Raw genomic sequence first — 24,351 nt, forward strand, 5'->3', positions numbered from 1 at the left:
GAACAGTGTTCTAATCCATGTATTTATTCAAACATCCACCAATAGAAATCCTAATCCTTCATTGCATTCATCTGTATTTTCACAGGTGAAAAATTACCATGGAGATGCAATCCTCCTATCCTGAACATTACTCTCCGATATGTCACTTCCGGGGGTGTGGTTTTCCAACCACTATTCACATAGTTGCCAACCACTGACCTAATATCCTCTACCCCCGCTTGTTACTTCCGGAAATATAACCCAAATCCCGACAGTGCTTTAAATAGCTTATTACTGTCCTTCCTAATGTGTATATCAGTGGTTGCGGAGACCTCCGTCAACCACTCCTGTTCGGATAGCGGAGCCTTCCGCCAACCAAACGCGTCACGCGGCGGAACTTCCGCCAACCATCCACACAGGGCAAATGTCGGAGGCTTCCGCCAACCACTCGACATCCGCTTTGACAGCCAGCTCCGTCATATCCTGTGACGCAGGCTCTCTCCCAACCCCGTCACTTCCGGTAAAAACGGACTTCGGGCAGCTGGTTTTTTTCATAGAATTGCACTAATTCCTTAGGACATCCGGGAATGGGAACTTCCGCCAATCCTTAGATTACTACATTGCCATCCATAAGGGCCGGAAGTGATCACACTGATCCGATTGCATCCCCATAGTAAATGCAATAAAATATCACTATTAACAAACAAATTAAAAGATTAAAGAAACGGTCCTTCAGAAGATTTCATACCTAGAGATAGTGAAGAAACGGTCCTTGAGAAGATTTCATACCTAGAGATAGAAATAATTTAATTAGGGCACTTATAAAATCCTTGATTCATGCAAATACATAAAAATTATAAAAACCATTTGAGTTCAAAATCGTTATTTAACCCAAATGGGTGCAGTGTATTAAAATCATAGACTGCATTTCGCTTTTTGCTAAAACCGTCATAGTATCTTTTTGTCTATTTGTAGGTTTAATTAATTTAAAACCAGCAAATCTAACTATATCTTTTACAGAGCTATTATGATGAGTCTTAAAATGATTGGACAACGCATGGGTAGTTAAACCCTTTTTAATATTTCTGCAATGTTCACTTATGCGTATTTTTAACGATCTTGTAGTACGCCCAATGTAAAATAAATGACATGAACACTCTATAAAATATGTAACGTTTTTGACATTGCAGGTAATAAAATCCTGTATCTTAAAAGTCTTCCCATTAATACATACTAGATCCAATTTCTTTGTCCCATCACTTTTTATTTCCTTACATCCGATGCAATCCCCACAACAATGAAAACCCTTTGTTAAAACTCTACCCTCTCTTTTTTTTGGGGGGGGGGAGATAACTTTTTACTAACGAATTTTTAAGATTGGGTGCTCTTCTATATATAAAGACCGGTTGCTATGGAATTTTCTTTCCAACAACTGGATCTCTTTTCAGAATATTCCAATTCTTTTTTAAAAGATCTTTCAAGGGTTCTATGTTGTGCATTAAAACTCGTAATAAAAGCCCATTCAAAATTTTTTCTTTTACTGTTCTTTTTAAACTGTTCCTGCGGCTTCTCACATAGAACAGATTTGCTATCTATTGAACTCGCTTCCTGTATGGCTTTGTCTATCCTTTCCATATTATATCCACTTTTTTCAAACCTATCCTTTAGTTGGTTGGCCTGCTGTTTGAAAACCTCATTATTGGTGCAATTTCTTTTAAACCTTTTCAATCAGCAGTGTTCATTCCGGGAGTGGACAACTGGGAAGCAGACTTCCTCAGCAGACACGACCTACACCCGGGAGAGTGGGGACTTCATCCAGAAGTCTTCGCACAGATTGGGAGTCGGTGGGAACTGCCACAGATAGACATGATGGCGTCCCGCCTCAACAAAAAGCTACAGAGGTATTGCGCCAGGTCAAGAGACCCTCAGGCAGTAGCGGTAGACGCCCTAGTAACACCGTGGGTGTTCCGGTCAGTCTATGTATTTCCTCCTCTTCCTCTCATACCAAAGGTGTTGAGGATAATAAGAAGAAAAGGAGTGAGAACAATCCTCATTGTTCCAGATTGGCGAAGACGGACCTGGTATCCAGATCTGCAGGAACTGCTCACAGAAGATCCGTGGCCTCTTCCTCTAAGACAGGACCTGTTGCAACAGGGACCCTGTCTGTTCCAAGACTAACCGCGGTTGCGTTTGACGGCATGGTGGTTGAACGCCGGATCCTAGCAGAAAAAGGCATTCCGGTTGAGGTTATCCCTACGCTGATAAAGGCTAGGAAGGAAGTAACAGCAAAACATTATCACCGTATATGGCGAAAATATGTTTCTTGGTGTGAGACCAAGAATGCTCCTACGGAAGAATTCCATCTGGGCCGTTTCCTTCACTTCCTACAAACTGGAGTGAATTTGGGCCTTAAATTAGGTTCCATTAAGGTCCAGATTTCGGCCCTATCCATTTTCTTTCAAAAAGAATTGGCTTCTCCCAGAAGTTCAGACTTTTGTAAAGGGAGTGCTGCATATTCAGCCTCCTTTTGTGCCTCCGGTGGCACCTTGGGATCTTAACGTGGTGTTAAGTTTCCTAACGTCACACTGGTTTGACCCACTTAAAACGGTGGAATTGAAATATCTCACGTGGAAGGTGGTCATGTTATTAGCCTTGGCTTCGGCTAGGCGAGTGTCTGAATTAGCGGCTTTGTCACATAAAAGCCCCTATTTGGTTTTCCATTTGGATAGAGCAGAATTGCGGACCCGTTCGCAATTTCTGCCAAAAGTGGTTTCATCTTTTCATATGAACCAACCTATTGTGGTGCCTGTGGCTACACGTGACTTGGAGGATTCTGAGTTACTTGATGTGGTCAGGGCTTTGAAAATTTACGTAGCCAGAACGGCTAGAGTCAGGAAAACTGAAACGCTGTTTGTCCTGTATGCATCCAACAAGATTGGTGCCCCTGCTTCAAAGCAAACTATTGCTCGCTGGATTTGTAACACGATTCAGCAAGCACATTCTATGGCTGGTTTGCCGTTACCAAAATCGGTCAAGGCCCATGCCACTAGGAAGGTGGGATCTTCTTGGGCGGCTGCCCGGGGGGTCTCGGCACTACAGCTGTGTCGAGCTGCTACTTGGTCGGGTTCAAACACTTTTGCAAAATTCTACAAGTTTGATACCCTGGCTGAGGAGGACCTCATGTTTGCTCAATCGGTGCTGCAGAGTCATCCGCACTCTCCCGCCCGTTTGGGAGCTTTGGTATAATCCCCATGGTTCTTACGGAGTCCCCAGCATTTTCTAGGACGTTAGAGAAAATAAGATTTTACTTACCGGTAAATCTATTTCTCGTAGTCCGTAGAGAATGCTGGGCGCCCGTCCCAAGTGCGGACTTCTTCTGCAATACTTGTATATAGTTATTGCTTCAATAAGGGTTATGTTATAGTTGCATCGGTCTTGAACTGATGATATGTTGTTTTCATACTGTTGACTGGGTAGTTATCACAAGTTATACGGTGTGATTGGTGTGGCGGGTATGAATCTTGCCCTTGGATTAACAAAATCCTTTTCTCGTACTGTCCATCTCCTCTGGGCACAGTTTCTCTAACTGAGGTCTGGAGGAGGTGCATAGAGGGAGGAGCCAGTGCACACCAGGAACTAAATTCTTTCTTAAAGTGCCCTATCTCCTGTGGAGCCCGTCTATTCCCCATGGTCCTTACGGAGTCCCCAGCATCCTCTACGGACTACGAGAAATAGATTTACCGGTAAGTAAAATCTTATTTTTTCCTTTAACAAGATATAAGTAAATCGGTCTGATTTTGGCAACAAGGGGAACATGTGAAATGCTCTTGTTGCACATTGTAATAAGTTTGATAACTGCAATGTTATTGTGTCTCAAAGAAAATATGTTGATCCTTTTTTAATTATATTTCCCTAGTGCCTGTGCGATTTGACAGCCATGGACCTAGACTGTTCGTAGTCAGACCTTCAACCTACTATGATAAAAGATTTCTCCAACTATTTGTAAGTCTGCATGCGATCACCTGTCTGTCAGATTTATGCTAATTTATAGCTCCTGTTAGTGATGGGGAAAGGTGTTTTCTGGTCCACATACCGGTCTAAGTGCAGCTTTCTTGTGTGTAGTTAACAGTAAATGCATATCCTTTAATAAATCTGTTTCAGCCTCTGATTCTTTTTAGCAAAACGTAATATTCTGTAACATGAGAAATTAAGGTGCTGCCCATTTGAACTTACAATCTTAAGGTAACATGGAAAATAATGTGACACTTATTTAAATCTGTAACTTTTCTATGTCCATTCTTTTATTCGCATACAAATCCCCCAGTTCCCTGGCATAGTGGTGTGGATGGATCCCCTGGCACATATTGCTAGATCATTCACTATCAGGCTAGTTTCTCTATATATAAAATATATGCACAACTTTATTACGTCATATTTTTCGCTGTTAAGCAAAACATTTTTCTCTAACGTCCTAAGTGAATGCTGGGGACTCCGTAACGACCATGGGGAATAGCGGCTCCGCAGGAGACTGGGCACAAAAGTAAAGCTTTAGAACTACCTGGTGTGCACTGGCTCCTCCCCCTATGACCCTCCTCCAAGCCTCAGTTAGATTTTTGTGCCCGAACGAGAAGGGTGCACACTAGGTGGCTCTCCTGAGCTGCTTAGTGAAAAGTTTAGTTTTAGGTTTTTTATTTTCAGTGAGACCTGCTGGCAACAGGCTCACTGCATCGAGGGACTAAGGGGAGAAGAAGCGAACTCACCTGCGTGCAGAGTGGATTGGGCTTCTTAGGCTACTGGACATTAGCTCCAGAGGGACGATCACAGGCCCAGCCATGGATGGGTCCCAGAGCCGCGCCGCCGGCCCCCTTACAGAGCCAGAGGACAGAAGAGGTCCGGAAAATCGGCGGCAGAAGACGTCCTGTCTTCAACAAGGTAGCGCACAGCACTGCAGCTGTGCGCCATTGCTCTCAGCACACTTCACACTCCGGTCACTGAGGGTGCAGGGCGCTGGGGGGGGGGCGCCCTGAGACGCAATAAAAACACCTTGGATGGCAAAAAATGCATCACATATAGCTCCTGGGCTATATGGATGCATTTAACCCCTGCCAGAAAACATAGAAAAACGTGAGAGAAGGCCGCCGATAAGGGGGCGGAGCCTATCTCCTCAGCACACTGGCGCCATTTTCCCTCACAGCTCCGTTGGAGGGAAGCTCCCTGGCTCTCCCCTGCAGTCACTACACTACAGAAAGGGTTAAAAAAGAGAGGGGGGCAGTAATTACGCGCAGTATTAAATAAAACAGCAGCTATAAGGGGAAAAACACTTATATAAGGTTATCTATATATATATATATATATATATATATATATATATATATATATATATATATATATATATATATATATATATATATATATAGCGCTCTGGTGTGTGCTGGCAAACTCTCCCTCTGTCTCCCCAAAGGGCTAGTGGGGTCCTGTCCTCTATCAGAGCATTCCCTGTGTGTGTGCTGTATGTTGGTACGTTTGTGTCGACATGTATGAGGAGAAAAATGATGTGGAGACGGAGCAGATTGCCTGTAATAGTGATGTCACCCCCTAGGGGGTCGACACCTGAGTGGATGAACTGTTGGAAGGAATTACGTGACCGTGTCAGCTCTGTATAAAAGACAGTGGTTGACATGAGACAGCCGGCTACTCAGCTTGTGCCTGTCCAGACGTCTCATAGGCCGTCAGGGGCTCTAAAGCGCCCGTTACCTCAGATGGCAGATATAGACGCCGACACGGATACTGACTCCAGTGTCGACTGTGAAGAGACAAATGTGACTTCCAGTAGGGCCACACGTTACATGATTGAGGCAATGAAAAATGTTTTACACATTTCTGATAATACGAGTACCACCAAAAAAGGGGTATTATGTTCGGTGAGGAAAAACTACCTGTAGTTTTCCTGAATCAGAGAAATTAAATGAGGTGTGTGATGATGCGTGGGTTTCCCCCGATAACAACTGATAATTTCTAAAATGTTATTGGCATTATATCCTTTCCCGCCAGAGGTTAGGGTGCGTTGGGAAACACCCCCTAGGGTGGATAAAGCGCTCACACGCTTGTAAGGGCTCTACCCTCTCCTGAGATGGCCGCCCTTAAGGATCCTGCTGATAGAAAGCAGGAGGGTATCCTGAAATGTATTTACACACATACTGGTGTTATACTGCGACCAGCAATCGCCTCAGCCTGGATGTGCAGTGCTGGGTTGGCGTGGTAGGATTCCCTGACTGAAAATATTGATACCCTAGATAGGGACAGTATATTTTTGCCTATAGAGCATTTAAAAGATGCATTTCTATATATGCGTGATGCACAGCGGAATATTTGCCGACTGGCATCAAGTCTAAGTGCGTTGTCCATTTCTACCAGTAGAGGGTTATGGACACGACAGTGGTCAGGTGATGCGGATTTCAAACGGCATTTGGAAGTATTGCCTTATTAAGGGGAGGAGTTATTTGGGGTCGGTCTTTCAGACCTGGTGGCCACGGCAACAGCTGGGAAATCCACGTTTGTACCCCAGGTCGCCTCTCAACATGAGAAGACGCCGTATTATCAGGCGCAGTCTTTTCGTGGACAAGCGGGCAAAAGGTTCCTCATTTCTGCCCCGTGACAGAGGGAGAGGAAAAAGGCTGCAGAAATCAGCCAGTTCCCAGGAACAGAAACCCTCTTCCGCCTCTGCCAAGCCCTCAGTATGACGCTGGGGCTTTACAAGCCGAATCAGGCACGGTGGGGGGCCCGTCTCAATGAATTTCAGCGCGCAGTGGGCTCACTCGCAAGTAGACCCCTGGATCCTTCAGGTGATATCTCAGGGGTACAAATTAGAATTCGAGACGTCTCCCCCTCGCCGTTTCCTAAAGTCGGCTTTACCGATGTCTCCTTCTGACAGGGAGGCAGTTTTGGAAGCCATTCACAAGCTGTATTCCCAGCAGGTGATAATCAAGGTACCCCTCCTGCAACAGGGAACGGGGTATTATTCCACACTGTTGTGGTACCGAAGCCGGACGGCTCGGTGAGACCGATTCTAAATCTAAAATCTTTGAACACTTACATACAGAGGTTCAAATTCAAGATGGAGTCACTCAGAGCAGTGATTGCGAACCTGGAAGAAGGGGACTACATGATGTCTCGGGACATCAAGGATGCTTACCTTCATGTCCAAATTTACCCTTCTCACCAAGGGTACCTCAGGTTTATGGTACAGAACTGTCACTATCAGTTCAGACACTGCCGTATGGATGGTCCACGGCACCCCGGGTCTTTACCAAGGTAATGGCCGAAATGATGATATTCCTTCGAAGGAAGGGAATTTTAGTTATCCCTTACTTGGACGATTCCCTGATAAGGGTAAGATCCAGGGAACAGTTGGAGGTCGGTGTAGCACTATCTCAGGTAGTGTTGCGGCAGCACGATTGGATTCTCAATATTCCAAAATCGCAGCTGGTTCCGACGACTCGTCTTCTGTTCCTAGGGATGATCCTGGACACAGTCCAGAAAAAGGTGTTTCTCCCGGAGGAGAAAGCCAGGGAGTTATCCGAGCTAGTCAGGAACCTCCTAAAACCGAGCCAAGTCTCAGTGCATCAATGCACAAGGGTTCTGGGTAAAATGGTGGCTTCCTACGAAGCAATCCCATTCGGCAGATTCCACGCAAGAACTTTCCAGTGGGACCTGCTGGACAAAGGGTCCGGGTCGCATCTTCAGATGCATCAGCGGATAACCCTGTCACCAAGAACAAGGGTGTCCCTCCTGTGGTGGTTGCAGAGTGCTCATCTTCTAGAGGGCCGCAGATTCGGCATTCAGGACTGGGTCCTGGTGACCACGGATGCCAGCCCGCGAGGCTGGGGAGCAGTCACACAGGGAAGGAATTTCCAGGGCTTATGGTCAAGCCTGGAGACATCACTTCACATAAATATCCTGAAGCTAAGGGCCATTTACAAGGCTCTAAGCTTAGCAAGACCTCTGCTTCAAGGTCAGCCGGTGTTGATCCAGTCGGACAACATCACGGCAGTCACCCACGTAAACAGACAGGGTGGCACAAGAAGCAGGAGGGCATTGGCAGAAGCTGCAAGGATTCTTCGCTGGGCGGAAAATCATGTGATAGCACTGTCAGCAATTCCGGGAGTGGACAACTGGGAAGCAGACTTCCTCAGCAGACACGACCTCCACCCGGGAGAGTGGGGACTTCACCCAAAAGTCTTCCACATGATTATAAACCGTTGGGAAAAACTCGACCGGTATTGCGCCAGGTCAAGGGACCCTCAGGCAATAGCTGTAGACGCTCTGGTAACACCGTGGGTGTACCAGTCAGTGTATGTGTTCCCTCATCTGCCTCTCATACCCAAGGTACTGAGATTGATAAGATGGAGAGGAGTAAGCACTATATTCGTGGCTCCGGATTGGCCAAGAAGGACTTGGTAACCGGAACTTCAAGAGATGCTCACGGAGGATCCGTGGCCTCTACCTCTAAGAAGGGACCTGCTCCAGCAAGGACCCTGTCTGTTCCAAGACTTACCGCGGCTGCGTTTGACGGCATGGCGGTTGAACGCGGGATCCTGAAGGAAAAAAGGCATTCCGGATGAAGTCATCCCTATCCTGATCAAAGCCAGGAAGGATGTAACCGCAAAACATTATCACCGCATTTGGCGAAAATATGTTGCGTGGTGCGAGGCCAGTAAGGCCCGACGGAGGAAATTCAACTGGGTCGATTCCTACATTTCCTGCAAACAGGAGTGTCTATGGGCCTGAAATTGGGGTCCATTAAGGTTCAAATTTCGGCCCTGTCAATATTCTTCCAAAAAGAACTAGCTTCAGTCCCTGAAGTTCAGACGTTGTAAAAGGGGTACTGCATATACAGCCTCCTTTTGTGCCTCCAGTGGCACCTTGGGATCTCAATGTAGTTTTTGGGTTCCAAAAAGTCACATTGGTTTGAACCACTTAAATCTGTGGAGTTAAAATATCTCACATGGAAAGTGGTCATGCTGTTGGCCCTGGCCTGGGCCAGGCGCGTGTCAGAATTGGCGGCTTTATCCTGTAAAAGCCTTATCTGATTTTCCATTCGGACAGGGCGGAATTGAGGACTCGTCCTCCGTTTCTCCCTAAGGTGGTTTCAGCGTTTCACCTGAACCAACCTATTGTGGTGCCTGCGGCTACTAGGGACTTGGAGGACTCCAAGTTGCTAGACGTTGTCAGGGCCCTGAAAATATATGTTTCCAGGACGGCTGGAGTCAGGAAAACTGACTTGCTGTTATCCTGTATGCACCCAACAAACTGGGTGCTCCTGCTTCTAAGCAGACTATTGCTCGTTGGATTTGTAGTACAATTCGGCTTGCACATTCTGTGGCAGGCCTGCCACAGCCAAAAATCTGTAAATGCCCACTCCACAAGGAAGATGGGTTTATCTTGGGAGGCTGCCCGAGGGGTCTCGGCTTTACAACTTTGCCGAGCAGCTACTTGGTCAGGAGCAAATACGTTGTAAAATTCTACAAAATTGATACCCTGGCTGAGGAGGACCTGGAGTTCTCTCATTTGGTGCTGCAGAGTCATCCGCACTCTCCCGCCCGTTTGGGAGCTTTGGTATAATCCCCATGGTCCTTACGGAGTCCCCAGCATCCACTTAGGACGTTAGAGAAAATAAGAATTTACTTACCGATAATTCTATTTCTCGTAGTCCGTAGTGGATGCTGGGCGCCCATCCCAAGTGCGGATTGTCTGCAATACTGGTACATAGTTATTGTTACCAAAAAATCGGGTTATTGCTGTAGTGAGCCATCTTTTCTAGAGGCTCCTCTGTTATCATGCTGTTAACTGGGTTTAGATCACGAGTTGTACGGTGTGATTGGTGTGGCTGGTATGAGTCTTACCCGGGATTCAAAATCCTTCCTTATTGTGTACGCTCGTCCGGGCACAGTATCCTAACTGAGGCTTGGAGGAGGGTCATAGGGGGAGGAGCCAGTGCACACCAGGTAGTTCTAAAGCTTTACTTTTGTGCCCAGTCTCCTGCGGAGCCGCTATTCCCCATGGTCCTTACGGAGTCCCCAGCATCCACTACGGACTACGAGAAATAGAATTATCGGTAAGTAAATTCTTATTTTAGAAATAAGTGTGTATGGTTAGCCAAGAAAGATTGATTTGAACTCCTTGACCTTCTGCACCTCCATATTTTCTCTAACGTCCTAGAGGATGCTGGGGACTCCGTAAGGACCATGGGGAATAGACTGGCTCCGCAGGAGATAGGGCACTTTAAGAAAGCTTTGGATTCTGGGTGTGCACTGGCTCCTCCCTCTATGTCCCTCCTCCAGACCTCCGTTTTATACTGCCCAGAGGATGAAGGGCGCACTGCAGGGAGCTCTCTTGAGTTCTTTGCTACAGAAAGCATTTTTGTTTGGATTTTTACTTTTTCCCAGGGAGCACTGCTGGCAGCAGGCTCCCTGCATCGAGGGACTGAGGAGAGAGGGGCAGACCTACTTAACTGATAGGATCTGCTTCCTCGGCTTCTGGACACCATTAGCTTCAGAGGGGGTGAACACAGGTTCGTCCTGGGCGTCCACCCCAGGAGCCACGCCGCCGTTCTCCTCGCAGAGCCAGAAGAACAGAAGCAAGAAGACGTCTCAGGCGGCAGAAGCCTTCAGCTTCACAGAGGTAACGCACAGCACTGCAGCTGTGCGTCATTGCTACACATCACCTCACACACTCCGGTCACTGTATGGGTGCAGGGCGCAGGGGGGGCGCCCTGGGACGCAATAATAACACCTCTTAGATGGCAAATAGGTATATACATGTACAGCTGGGCACTGTACATGTATATAATTGAGCCCCCGCCATTTTACACGATTTTGAGCAGGACAGAGCCCGCCGCCGCCGAGGGGGCGGGGCTTCTCCCTCAGCACTCACCGGCACCATTTCTCTCTCCACAGAACGCTGAGAGGAAGCTCCCCGGACTCTCCCCTGCTTACACACGGTGAAGGGAGTTTAAAAAGAGAGAGGGGGGGGCACATAATTGGCGGATAAAGTATAATACAGCGCTGCTGGGGAAAAGCATTCTGTGTTGGTCTCCAGGTTGTTGCGCTGGGGTGTGTGCTGGCATACTCTCTCTCTGTCTCCAAAGGGCTTTTCAGGGGATACTGTCTTCAGAAAAAGTTTCACTGGGTGTGTGCAGTGTGTCGGTAGGTGTGTGTCGACATGTTTGATGAGGAAGGCTTGCTTAATGTGGAGGGGGAGTGCTTGAATGTCAGGTCGCCGTCGGCAACGCCGACACCGGACTGGGTGGATATGCTGAATGTCTTGAATGCAAATGTAAATCTCCTGCATAAAAGATTAGACAAAGCTGAAGCTAAGGATCAGTCAGGTAGCCAGTCCGTGCCTGTCCCTGTGGTGCCAGGACCTTCCGGGTCTCAAAAGCGCCCCATATCCCAGGTCGCTGACACAGATACCGACACAGATACTGACTCTAGTGTCAACTGAGGATGCAAAATTACAGCCGAAGATGGCAAAAGGTATTAGGTACATGATTATTGCCATAAAAGAGGTTTTGCATATCACGGAGGAACCCCCTGTCCCTGACACGAGGGTTCACATGTATAAAGGGAAAAAGCCTGAGGTCACGTTTCCGTCCTCATTTGAGCTAAGCGAATTATGCGAAAAGGCTTGGGAATCTCCGGATAGGAGACTCCATGTTCCCAAAAGGATTCTCATGGCGTATCCTTTTCCACAGAAGGATCGGATAAGATGGGAATCTGCGCCTAAAGTAGACAAGGCGCTGACACGCTTATCCAAGAGGGTGGCACTGCCTTCTCCGGATACTGCTTCCCTCAAGGATCCTGCTGAACGCAAGTAGGAAATTACCATGAAGCACATTTACACACATTCAGGAACTATAGTTAGGCCGGCCATGGCGTTGGCCTGGGTTTGTAGTGCTGTCGTGGCATGGGCAGACTCCTTATCTACGGAGATGGACACCTTAGATAGGGATACCATTCTAATGACCATGGAGCATATCAGAGATGCTGCCTTGTATATGAGGGATGCTCAGAGAGACATTTGTTTACGAAGCTCTAGAATAAACGCTATGTCTATTTCTGCTAGGCGGCTCTTGTGGACCCGACAGTGGACGGTAGACGCCGACTCAAAGCGGCATATGGAGTCATTGCCTTACAAGGGGGAGGAGTTGTTTGGAGAAGGCTTCTCGGACCTAGTCTCTACTGCTACGGCCGGTAAATCGAATTTTTTACCTTATGTTCCCCCGCAGCATTCTAAGAAGGTACCACATTATCAAATGCAGTCCTTTCGTTCCAATAAAAACAAGAAGGTACGAGGATCGTCCTTCGTTGCCAGAGGTAAAGGCAAGGGAAAAAAGCTGCACTCGGCTAGTTCCCAGGAGCAGAAGTCCTCCCCTACTTCCGCAAAGTCCACAGCATGACGCTGGGGCTTTCCGGGGGGGGGGGGGGGGGGGTGTCAGATCAAGTGGGGGCACGTCTTCGTAGCCACGTCTGGGTTCAATCACAGGTGGATCCCTGGGCAATAGATTGTTTCCCAGGGATACAGACTAGAATTCGAAGACATGCCCCCTTGCCGGTTTTTCAAATCGGCTCTGCCGGCTTCCCCGTCAGAGAGGGAGCTAGTGTTAGCGGCAATTCACAAATTGTACATTAAACAGGTGATAATCAAGGTTCCTCATCTCCAGCAAGGAGAGGGTTATTATTCATCCCTGTTTGTGGTACCGAAACCGGACGGTTCGGTCAGACCCATTCTAAATCTAAAATCCCTGAACCTGTACTTGAAGAGGTTCAAGTTCAAAATGGAATCGCTCAGAATGGTCATCGCCAGCCTGGAGGGAGGGGATTGGATGGTGTCCCTGGACATAAAGGATGCGTACCTTCATGTTCCGATTTTCCCACCTCACCAGGCGTTTCTGAGATTTGCAGTACAGGATTGTCACTACCAATTTCAGACGTTGCCGTTTGGTCTTTCCACGGCCCCGAGAATTTTCACCAGGGTAATGGCGGAAATGATGGTGCTCCTGCGCAAGCAGGGAGTCACAATTATCCCGTACTTGGACGATCTCCTTATAAAGGCGAGATCTCGGGAGAAATTGCTGGACAGCGTGTCTCTGTCCGTGAAGACGTTGCAGATGCACGGCTGGATTCTCAATTTACCGAAATCACAGCTAGTACCTGCAACGCGTCTGACCTTTTTGGGCCTGATTCTAGACACAGACCAAAAAAGAGTTTTTCTTCCGGTGGAGAAGGCTCAGGAGCTCATAGCCCTGGTCAGGAACCTTTTAAAGCCAAAAAAGGTTTCGGTGCATCATTGCACAAAGGTTCTGGGGAAGATGGTGGCTTCATACGAGGCCATCCCCTTCGGCAGGTTCCATGCGAGGACTTTCCAATGGGACCTATTGGACAAATGGTCCGGGTCCCATCTACATATGCAGAAACGTATCACCCTGTCTCCCAGGGCCAGGGTATCTCTCCTGTGGTGGCTGCACAGTGCTCACGTCCTAGAGGGTCGCAGGTTCGGCATTCAGGACTGGATCCTGGTGACCACGGACGCGAGCCTCCGAGGTTGGGGGGCTGTCGCACTGGGAAGAAATTTCCATGGTCTCTGGTCAAGCCTAGAGACTTGTCTCCACACCAATGTCCTGGAGTTAAGGGCCATTTACAACGCCCTACGCCAGGCGGAGGAGTGGCTTCAGAACAAACCGGTTCTGATTCAGTCGGACAATATCACGGCAGTGGCTCATGTAAACCGCCAAGGCGGCACAAGGAGCAGAGTGGCCATGGCAGAGGCGACCAGGATTCTGCGCTGGGCGGAAGGCCATGTAAGCGCACTATCGGCACTGTTCATCCCGGGGGTGGACAACTAGGAGGCGGACTTCCTCAGCAGGCACGACCTGCATCCGGGAGAGTGGGGACTTCATCAAGAAGTCTTCGCACAGATCATGGATCGGTGGGTACTGCCTCAAATAGACATGATGGCGTACCGTCTCAACAAAAAGCGAAAGAGGTATTGTGCCAGGTCAAGAGACCCTCAGGCGGTAGCTGTAGACGCTCTGGTGACACCGTGGGTGTTCAGATCGGTCTATGTGTTTCCTCCTCTGCCTCTCATACCCAAGGTGTTGAGATTAATAACACTAAGAAGGGTCAGAACAATTCTCATTGTTCCAGATTGGCCAAGGAGGAGTTGATATCCGTATCTGCAAGAGTTGCTCACAGAAGATCCGTGGCCTCTTCCTCTAAGGCAGGACCTGCTGCAGCAGGGGCCCTGTCTGTTCCAAGACTTACCGCGGCTGCGTTTGACGGCATGGCGGTTGAACGCCGGATCCTAGCTGAAAAAGGGATTCCGGAGAAGGTCATTCCTACCCTGATCAAGGCTAGGAAGGATGTGACATCGAAACATTATCTCCGTATATGGCGGAAATATGTTTCTTGGTGTGAGGCCAGAGCTGCTCCTACGGAGGAGTTCCATTTGGGCCGTCTGCTTCACTTCCTTCAAACGGGAGTGAATTTGGGCCTAAAATTAGGGTCCATAAAGGTCCAAATTTCGGCCTTATCCATTTTCTTTTAAAAAGAATTGGCTTCTCTTCCTGAAGTACAGACTTTTGTGAAGGGAGTGCTGCATATTCAGCCTCCCTTTGTATCTCCGGTGGCGCCTTGGGATCTTAACGTGGTATTAAGTTTCCTCAAGTGACCTTGGTTTGAACCACTGAAAACGGTGGAGTTGAAATACCTCACTTGGAAAGTGGTCATGTTGTTGGCCTTAGCTTCTGCAAGGCGTGTTTCGGAATTAGCGGCTTTATCATATAAAAGCCCATACCTGATTTTTCACGTGGATAGGGCAGAGTTGAGGACTCGTCCTCAATTTCTGCCCAAGGTGGTCTCATCTTTTCATATAAACCAACCTATTGTCGTGCCTGTGGCTACACGGGACTTGGAGGACTCAGAGTCCCTGGATGTGGTCAGGGCTTTAAAGATTTACGTGACCAGAACAGCTAGGATCAGGAAGACTGAAATTCTGTTTGTTCTGTATGCGGCCAACAAGGTTGGCGCTTCTGCTTCAAAGCAGACAATTGCTCGCTGGATCTGTAACAATTCAGCAGGCGCATTCTACGGCAAGATTGCCATTGCCTAAATCGGTTAAGGCCCATTCCACTAGGAAGGTGGGCTCTTCTTGGGCGGCTGCCCGAGGGGTCTCGGCACTACAACTGTGCCGAGCTGCTACTTTGTCGGGGTCAAACACCTTTGCAAAGTTCTATAAGTTTGATACCCTGGCTGAGGAGGACCTCCTGTTTGCTCAATCGGTGCTGCAGAGTCATCCGCACTCTCCCGCCCGTTTGGGAGCTTTGGTATAATCCCCATGGTTCTTACGGAGTCCCCAGCATCCACTAGGACGTTAGAGAAAATAGGATTTTACTTACCGGTTAATCTATTTCTCGTAGTCCGTAGAGGATGCTGGGCGCCCGTCCCAAGTGCGGACTTCTTCTGCAAGACTTGTATATAGTTATTGCTTACAAAAGGGTTATGTTATAGTTGGTCGGTCTTGAACCGAGGCTATGTTACTTATTCATACTGTTAACTGGGTGATTTATCACAAGTTATACGGTGTGATTGGTGTGGCTGATATGAATCTCGCCCTTAGGTTACATAAATCCTTTCCTCGTACTGTTCATATTCTCTGGGCACAGTTTCTCTAACTGAGGTCTGGAGGAGGGACATAGAGGGAGGAGCCAGTGCACACCCAGAATCCAAAGCTTTCTTAAAGTGCCCTATCTCCTGTGGAGCCCGTCTATTCCCCATGGTCCTTACGGAGTCCCCAGCATCCTCTACGGACTACGAGAAATAGATTTACCGGTAAGTAAAATCCTATTTTTTTGTCTTGTGTGCGTATATTGCATACATAATTTATATAGGTTCTCCCAAGTCAATCTACATAATGTTAGTCCATGGAGAGGAGAGTGGAGCAAGTGCCACAATACAGGACATAGCCCTGGTATAGGGATTTCTCTAGCATCTATAAGGGATATTGGGGGAAACTAGTACGATGGGGTATAGACAGGGTCCAAAGGAGCCAGTGCACTTTAAATTTCTTCAACTGGGTGTGCTGGCTCCTCCCCTCTATACTTCCTCCCACAGGCAGTTTAGAAAAAAGTGCCCTCAGGAGAGGATGCACATCTCTGCAGCTCCAGAGAGTTTTCTTCAATTTCATTTAAAACATTTATTTATCGTACGTCCTAGAGGATGCTGGGGACTCCGCAAGGACCATGGGGTATAGACGGGCTCCGCAGGAGACATGGGCACTCTAAAGACTTTAGAATGGGTGTGCACTGGCTCCTCCCTCTATGCCCCTCCTCCAGACCTCAGTTAGATCCTGTGCCCAGAGGAGACTGGGTGCACTGCAGGGGAGCTCTCCTGAGTTTCTCTGAAAGACTTTTTGTTAGTTTTTTTTTTTTTTTCTTTTCAGGGAGCACTGCTGGCAACAGGCTCCCTGCATCGTGGGACTGAGGGGAGAGAAGTAGACCTACTTGAATGATAGGCTCTGCTTCTTAGGCTACTGGACACCATTAGCTCCAGAGGGTCGGAACGCAGGTCTCACCCTCGCCGATCGTCCCGGAGCCGCGCCGCCGTCCTCCTCACAGAGCCGGAAGATAGAAGCCGGGTGAGTATTAAGAAGAAAAGAAGACTTCACAGGCGGCAGAAGACTTCAGTTCTTCACTGAGGTAAAGCGCAGCGGTAACGCTGTGCGCCATTGCTCCCACACAGACCCACACAGCTGGCACTGTAAGGGTGCAGGGCGCAGGGGGGGCGCCCTGGGCAGCAATAAAAACCTCTAGGGACACTGGCATATAAAGTAGATACTGCAGAGGCAGTATATTAATAAACCCCCGCCAGTATAAATAATTTGAGTGGGACCGAAGCCCGCCGGTGAGGGGGCGGGGCTTGGTCCTACAGCACTAACCAGCGCCATTTTCTCCACAGCACACTGCAGAGAAGCTGGCTCCCCGGACTCTCCCCTGCTGAACAAGGTTACAGAGGGCAAAAAAGAGGGGGGGGGGGGGCACATTTAATTGACGCAGTGAGTGTATTTAGATATTTATATAAAAGCGCTGTACTAACTGGGATTTTATTCCAGTGTCCGGTGGCGCTGGGTGTGTGCTGGCATACTCTCTCTCTGTCTCTCCAAAGGGCCTTATTGGGGGACTGGCTCCATATAGATACATCCCTGAGTGTGTGGGAGTGTCGGTACGTGTGTGTCGGCATGTCTGAAGCGGAAGGCTCATCTAAGGAGGAGGTGGAGCAGATGATTGTGGTGTCTCCGTCGGCAACGCCGACACCTGATTGGTTAGATATGTGGAATGTTTTAAATGCAAATGTGGCTTTATTACATAAGAGATTGGACAAAGCAGAGTCCAGGGATAAAACAGGGAGTCAATCCATGGCTTTGACTGTCACAGGGTCCTTCAGGGTCTCAAAAACGTCCCCTGTCCCAAATAGCAGACACTGATACAGACACGGATTCTGACTCCAGTGTCGACTACGATGATGCGAGGTTACACCCAAGGGTGGCCAAAAGTATTCATTATATGATTATTGCAATGAAAGATGTTTTGCATATCACAGATGACCCCTCTGTCCCTGACACGAGGGTATGCATGTTTAAGGAAAAGAAACCTGAGGTAACCTTTCCCCCATCTCATGAGCTGAACGCGTTATTTGAAAAAGCTTGGGAAACTCCAGACAAAAAACTGCAGATTCCCAAGAGGATTCTTATGGCGTATCCTTTCCCTGCAAAGGACAGGGTACGGTGGGAATCCTCGCCCAGGGTGGACAAGGGTTTAACGCGCTTGTCCAAGAAGGTGGCGCTATCGTCTCCAGACACGGCGGCCCTCAAGGATCCTGCTGATCGCAGACAGGAAACTACCTTAAAATCGATTTATTCACATACGGGTGCTTTGCTCAGACCGGCAATAGCATCGGCTTGGGTTTGTAGTGCGGTAGCAGCTTGGACAGATACCTTGTCAGCTGACATGGATACCCTAGATAGGGATACCATTTTATTGACCTTAGGTCACATTAAAGACGCAGTCTTATATATGAGAGACGCTCAGAGAGACGTTGGCTTACTAGGTTCAAGAGCCAACGCCATGGCCATTTCTGCTAGGCGAGCCCTGTGGACCCGCCAATGGACGGGTGATGCCGACTCAAAGAGGCATATGGAAGTTTTGCCTTATAAGGGTGAGGTGTTATTTGGGGAAGGTCTCGCGGACCTGTTTTCCACAGCTACCGCGGGTAAATCTACTTTTTTGCCTTATGTTCCCCCACAGCAAAAGAAAACACCACAATATCAGATGCAGTCCTTTCGGTCGCATAAATCCAGAAGAGGTCGGGGCTCTTCCTTCCTCGCCAGAGGTAAGGGTAAAGGGAAAAGAATGCCTGCCACGGCTAGTTCCCAGGAGCAAAAGTCCTCCCCGGCTTCTACTAAATCCACCGCATGATGCTGGGGCTCCACTGAGGGAGTCCGCGCCGGTGGGGGCACGTCTTCGACTCTTCAGCCACGTCTGGGTTCAGTCAGACGTGGATCCTTGGGCGATGGAAATTGTATCCCAGGGCTACAAGCTGGAATTCGAAGAGGTGCCTCCTCGCTGATTTTTCAAATCGGCTTTACCAGCTTCTCCCCCAGAAAGGGAGATCGTTTTAGCTGCAATTCAAAAGCTGTGTCGACAGCAAGTGATTGTCAAGGTTCCCCTCGTTCAACAGGGGAAGGGGTTACTATTCAACCCTGTTTGTGGTTCCCTAAACCGGATGGCTCGGTCAGACCCATTCTAAATCTAAAATCCCTAAACCTGTACTTGGAAAAGTTAAAATTCAAGATGGAATTGCTGCGGGCAGTTATCTCCAGCCTGGAAGGGGGGGATTTTATGGTGTCACTGGACATAAAGGATGCATACCTTCATGTCCCCATATATCCTCCTCATCAGGCGTACCTGAGATTCGCTGTACAGGGCTGTCATTACCAGTTTCAGACGTTGCCGTTTGGGATTTCCACGACCCCGAGGATTTTCACCAAGGTAATGGCGGAAATGATGGTGCGCCTGCGCAGGCAGGGAGTCACAATTATCCCATACTTGGACGATCTCCTGATAAAAGCGAGATCACGAGAGATCAGTTGCTGAAAAGCGTGGCGCTCTCCCTGAGCGTGCTGCAGCAACATGGCTGGATTCTAAATCTACCAAAGTCACAGTTGGTTCCAACGACTCGGCTATCGTTCTTAGGCATGATTCTGGACACAGAACAAAAGAGGGTTTTTCTCCCGATGGAAAAAGCCCAGGAACTCCAGAACATGGTCAGAGACCTGTTAAAACCGAACAGTGTGTCCGTTCATCAATGCACTCGAGTAATGGGAAAAATGGTGGCGACCTACGAGGCGATCCCCTTCGGCAGGTTTCATGCGAGGACGTTTCAGTGGGACCTTCTGGACAAGTGGTCCGGGTCACATCTTCAAATTCATCAGAAAATATGCCTGTCCCCCAGGGCCAGGGTGTCTCTCCTGTGGTTGCTGCAGAGTGCTCACCTTCTAGAGCAGGGGTGGGCAATTATTTCAGCTGAGGGGCCACTTCACATTTCCTGTCAGTATCCGAGGGCCACAAACAAAATAGCAGCTCCCCCCACTTGCCAAAAATATAGGGACGTGGCTTCATGTGGAAGGGGTGTGGGCAACAAATAATACAGATTCATATAAGGCTGCACAATAGTCTCCATTATTCAAATTGCGCCACACAGCGCCACTTACACACATTACACCAGGTAGAGCTCCTTTTACACACATTACAGCATTATTTAGGATAATTATTGCGCAGCAAGCAAATTATCCAGTGTCTTATAGCCCCTGGGGAAAGGTGTGACACAGTGATAGAACACGGGGCGGTGATAGTGACAGAACACGGGGGGTGTGACACAGTGACAGAACACGGGGGGGGGGGGGGACTCTGACAGAACACGGGGATGACACGGTGACAGAACATGGGGGGGTGACACGTGACCGAACACAGGGGTGACACGGTGACAGAACACAGGAGGGGATGGTACAGCGAGAGCTAAAGTTCTCTCCCCGCAACCTAAAAGAAGTCCGACGCCACTGCCCGCACACACAAATATACAAACACTATCACACACACACTCTCTCTCTCTCTCTCTCACACACACACACACTTTCTTTCACTTTTCCCATTTACTTACTGATCTGGCTGGCAGTGGCAGGAAGGATGGATCTGTAGCAGTTTGCCTCTTGTCCCGTGTAGCCCCGCCCCTCATCGGCACATAGCTCCGCACCCTTTTCGGCTGAACACAGCCGTTGTCACTTTGGACGGGAGGAGGCTGCTACAACGCAGCAGGAGAGAGAGGCGCCGCCGGCAGCTAGGAGGTACTGCAGTGCAGAGCAATGACCAGCAGCTCAGCCGGTCGGGCCGCTTGTCATTACTCGCTGGTGGGAGGCAGTGGGCCGGGCAGGATCGGTTTGCGAGCCGCATCCGGCCCGCGGGCCGTATTTTGCCCACCTCTATTCTAGAGGGTCGCAGGTTCGGCATTCAAGACTGGGTTCTGGTGACCACGGATGCGAGCCTCCGAGGATGGGGAGCAGTCACACAAGGAAGAAATTTTCAGGGACTATGGTCGAGCCAGGAGGCTTGTCTACACATCAACATTCTAGAATTAAGGGCCATATACAACGGCCTACGACAAGCGGAGAATCTTCTTCGCGACCTACCGGTTCTGATTCAATCAGACAACGTCACAGCCGTGGCTCATGTAAACCGCCAAGGCAGGACAAGGAGCAGAGTGGCAATGGCGGAAGCCACCAGGATTCTTCGCTGGGCGGAAAATCACGTAAGCGCTCTGTCAGCAGTCTTCATTCCGCGAGTGGACAACTGGGAAGCAGACTTCCTCAGCAGACACGATCTCCATCCAGGAGAGTGGGGACTTCATCAAGAAGTTTTTGCAGAGATAACAAGTCTTTGGGGACTTCCTCAAATAGACATGATGGCGTCACGCCTCAACAAGAAGATTCGGAGGTATTGTGCCAGGTCAAGGGACCCACAGGCAGTAGCGGTAGACGCCCTGGTGACACCGTGGGTGTTTCAGTTGGTCTATGTGTTCCCTCCTCTTCCTCTCATCTCAAAAATATTGAGAATCATAAGACAAAAAAGAGTTCGGTCAATACTCATAGTTCCAGATTGGCCTCGAAGGGCCTGGTATTCAGATCTTCAGGAGATGCTCACAGAAGATCCATGGCCTCTTCCTCTCAGGGAGGACCTGTTGCAGCAGGGGCCCTGCGTATTCCAAGACTTACCGCGGTTACGTTTGACGGCATGGCGGTTGAACACCGAATCCTAGCTGGGAAAGGTATTCCGGAGGAAGTCCTCCCTACTCTGATAAAGGCTAGGAAGGAGGTGACAGCGAAACATTATCACCGTATCTGGCGGAAGTATGTCTCTTGGTGTGAAGCCAAGAATGCTCCTACGGAAGATTTCCACTTGGGTCGTTTTCTCCACTTTCTACAGACAGGAGTGGATATGGGCCTGAAGTTAGGGCCGAAATCTGTACCTTAATGGAGCCTATCTATATTCTTTCAGAAGGAATTGGCTTCTCTCCCAGAAGTCCAGACTTTTGTAAAGGGAGTGCTGCACATCCAGCCTCCTTTTGTGCCCCCAGTGGCACCTTGGGACCTTTAACGTGGTGTTACAGTTCTTAAAATCTCACTGGTTTGAGCCTCTTCAAACAGTTGAATTAAAATTTCTCACTTGGAAGGTGGTCATGTTGTTGGCCTTGGCATCTGCAAGGCGGGTGTCCGAATTGGCGGCTTTGTCTCACAAAAGCCCCTATCTGATTTTCCATGTGGATAGAGCAGAGTTGAGGACGCGTCCTCAATTTTTGCCTAAGGTGGTTTCATCGTTTCATATGAACCAACCTATTGTGGTGCCGGTGGCTACGGCAGACTTGGAGGATTCCAAGTCCCTGGATGTAGTCAGGGCCTTAAAAATTTACTTAGCCAGGAAGGCTCGGGTTAGAAAAACAGAGGCACTGTTTGTCCTGTATGCTTCCAAGCAGACTATTGCTCGCTGGATCTGTAACACGATTCAGCAGGCTCATTCTACGGCTGGATTGCCGTTACCAAATTCGGTAAAAGCCCATTCCACTAGGAAAGTGGGCTCTTCTTGGGCGGCTGCCCGGGGCGTCTCGGCGTTACAGCTTTGCCGAGCAGCTACTTGGTCGGGTTCAAACACCTTTGCAAAATTCTACAAGTTTGATACCCTGGCTGATGAGGACCTCATGTTTGCTCAATCGGTGCTGCAGAGTCATCCGCACTCTCCCGCCCGGTTTGGAGCTTTGGTATAATCCCTATGGTCCTTACGGAGTCCCCAGCATCCTCTACGGTCTAGGAGAAAAAGATTTACCGGTAGGTTTTTCGGTATGCTGTTTGGGCAACAGCATACCTGCACCGTGGGAGTTAGGGGAGGGGACGAGGTGCAGAGCCGCTTCCCTGCTGCAGGACCACCGTCCTGAGGGGCTGTTTGTTCAGCGGGGCACTGCGCCTTGGCTGTCACAACCGCAGCATGCCGCACACCCCTAACATTAGCCTGAAGGTGACATCGGTGGGGAGTACACAGCAGGGACCCCACTAGGTGGGCCCCCAGTTTAAAGTGCGGCAGACCATGGTCGCGACGTACGGGATCCCCTGTGAGTACACTGGCACAAAAAATGCGTAACTAAGCACTTGTGTGAGGTTTTAAGCTTACTTGGAGACTTTGCCAGTATAAATAATATGTATAGCTCTGGCGCCATTGGAGGGGGCAGAGCTTCCTCGGAGCAGGACCAGCTGCGTTTTGGCGCCTTCCTCTGCTTACTGCAGCCATCGGCAGCACACACTCAGTGCTTCCTGCCTCACAGACACGCTGGAAACCGGTACAGGGTGTAGCTAAGGGGAGAGCCGCTATTGTACACTATTTAAAATTTTTAATCCTATTTTGGACTGCTTTTATTAGTGTTGTTGTGATTACAGAGCCGACAGTCTCACTGGGGCTGTGCAGCTCAGGGTGTGCTGGTATTCCTCCCTCTCTTTGTGTCTCCTCTCACATACAGTAGGGCAAGCTTGCTTTATAATAGAGATGAGCGGATTCGGTTTTACTCGGTTTTACTCGGTTCTCAAAACCGAATCTTATTGGCTCACGGATGTCACGTGTTTTGGATAGCCAATAAGATTCGGTTTTGAGAACCGAGTAAAACCGAATCCGCTCATCTCTACTTTATAACTGTCTGTGTGTGTGTTTGTACTTACTGTGAAATATGGGTGAGCACAAGCTTTTCAGTATTTGTCACACCAGATTCTCTCCACTATCTAATGACTGTTTCATGTGAGCAATGTAGTCAATCATCACAAATTAGGGGAGAGGTTACAGAGCCCCACTGGTTAGGGTCTCTTAAAACTATGATGTCAGACATGTCATCCCAGCTCACTGCTGATGTGCAGAAAACTCCGCTAGTGCAACAAGCTGTTGCAGATTTAGCTGCTAGGGCTGATGTACAGCCACCCCCTGTCTCATGCAGGTCCCCAGAAGCGTGGTTTACCTGCGCTGCTATCTGATACAGATGATATCCAGGATGATGGGGATGACCTGGATCCCGATTTCTTCTCAGGGTATTGAACCCCTCATTTTGGCTATAAGGGATGTGTTACAGCAGTTGTTTTTCTTTGTTCAAAACAAGCCCAATATCGCTATCCCTGAATCTCCAGAGTTAGATGACTTGTTTAAACAGACCTGGAAAAATCCAGACAACAAATTCCAAGTATCCAAAAAGTTTTTGCGCACTGAAAATTTGGGAGGAACCCCCTGGGGTGGATGTCTCAGTCCCTTGCCTGTCTAAGAAGGCGGTGCTGCCTGCCCCGGGCTCCTTTTACTATGAAGGATCCTGGGGATAGAAAGATTGAGACTACCCTAAAATCTATATACACTGCAGCCGGCCTTTCACAAAGACCAGGCATTGCGGGTTGCTGGATGACCCATGCCATTCATTTTTGGGTCACGCAGATTCAGGGAGCCTTTCGGGGGATATGCCCTTAGTTACCATGGTTACCCTTCTAAAGCACATTCATGACGCTACCCGTGTCCTCTGTGATTCCCTCAAGGAGATGGGGAACATAAATGCTCGGACGTCAGCCATGGCAGTGTCGGAGCGCAAGGCCTTGTGGTTGCGTCAGTGGATTGCGGACACAGAATCCAAACGTAATGTGAAGTCCCTCCCCTTTTCTGGGGAATGGCTTTTTGGGGTTGAGTTCGATGCCTGG

The 24,351-nt window shown here is 48.8% G+C and overlaps 1 protein-coding gene across 1 annotated transcript in view; it reads left to right on the forward strand.

The window, feature by feature from the left end:
* The window catches only part of NDUFB5 (NADH:ubiquinone oxidoreductase subunit B5), an 87,070-nt gene that overhangs the window by 20,440 nt on the left and 42,279 nt on the right, over positions 1–24,351 (forward strand). The window contains exon 2 of the mRNA XM_063916318.1: positions 3,896–3,981. Coding sequence (XP_063772388.1) covers positions 3,896–3,981 — 86 coding nt within the window. The remainder of the gene's footprint in view (positions 1–3,895; positions 3,982–24,351) is intronic.

Source organism: Pseudophryne corroboree, chromosome 4 (genome assembly GCF_028390025.1).
Source record: "Pseudophryne corroboree isolate aPseCor3 chromosome 4, aPseCor3.hap2, whole genome shotgun sequence".
Lineage (NCBI taxonomy): Eukaryota > Metazoa > Chordata > Amphibia > Anura > Myobatrachidae > Pseudophryne > Pseudophryne corroboree.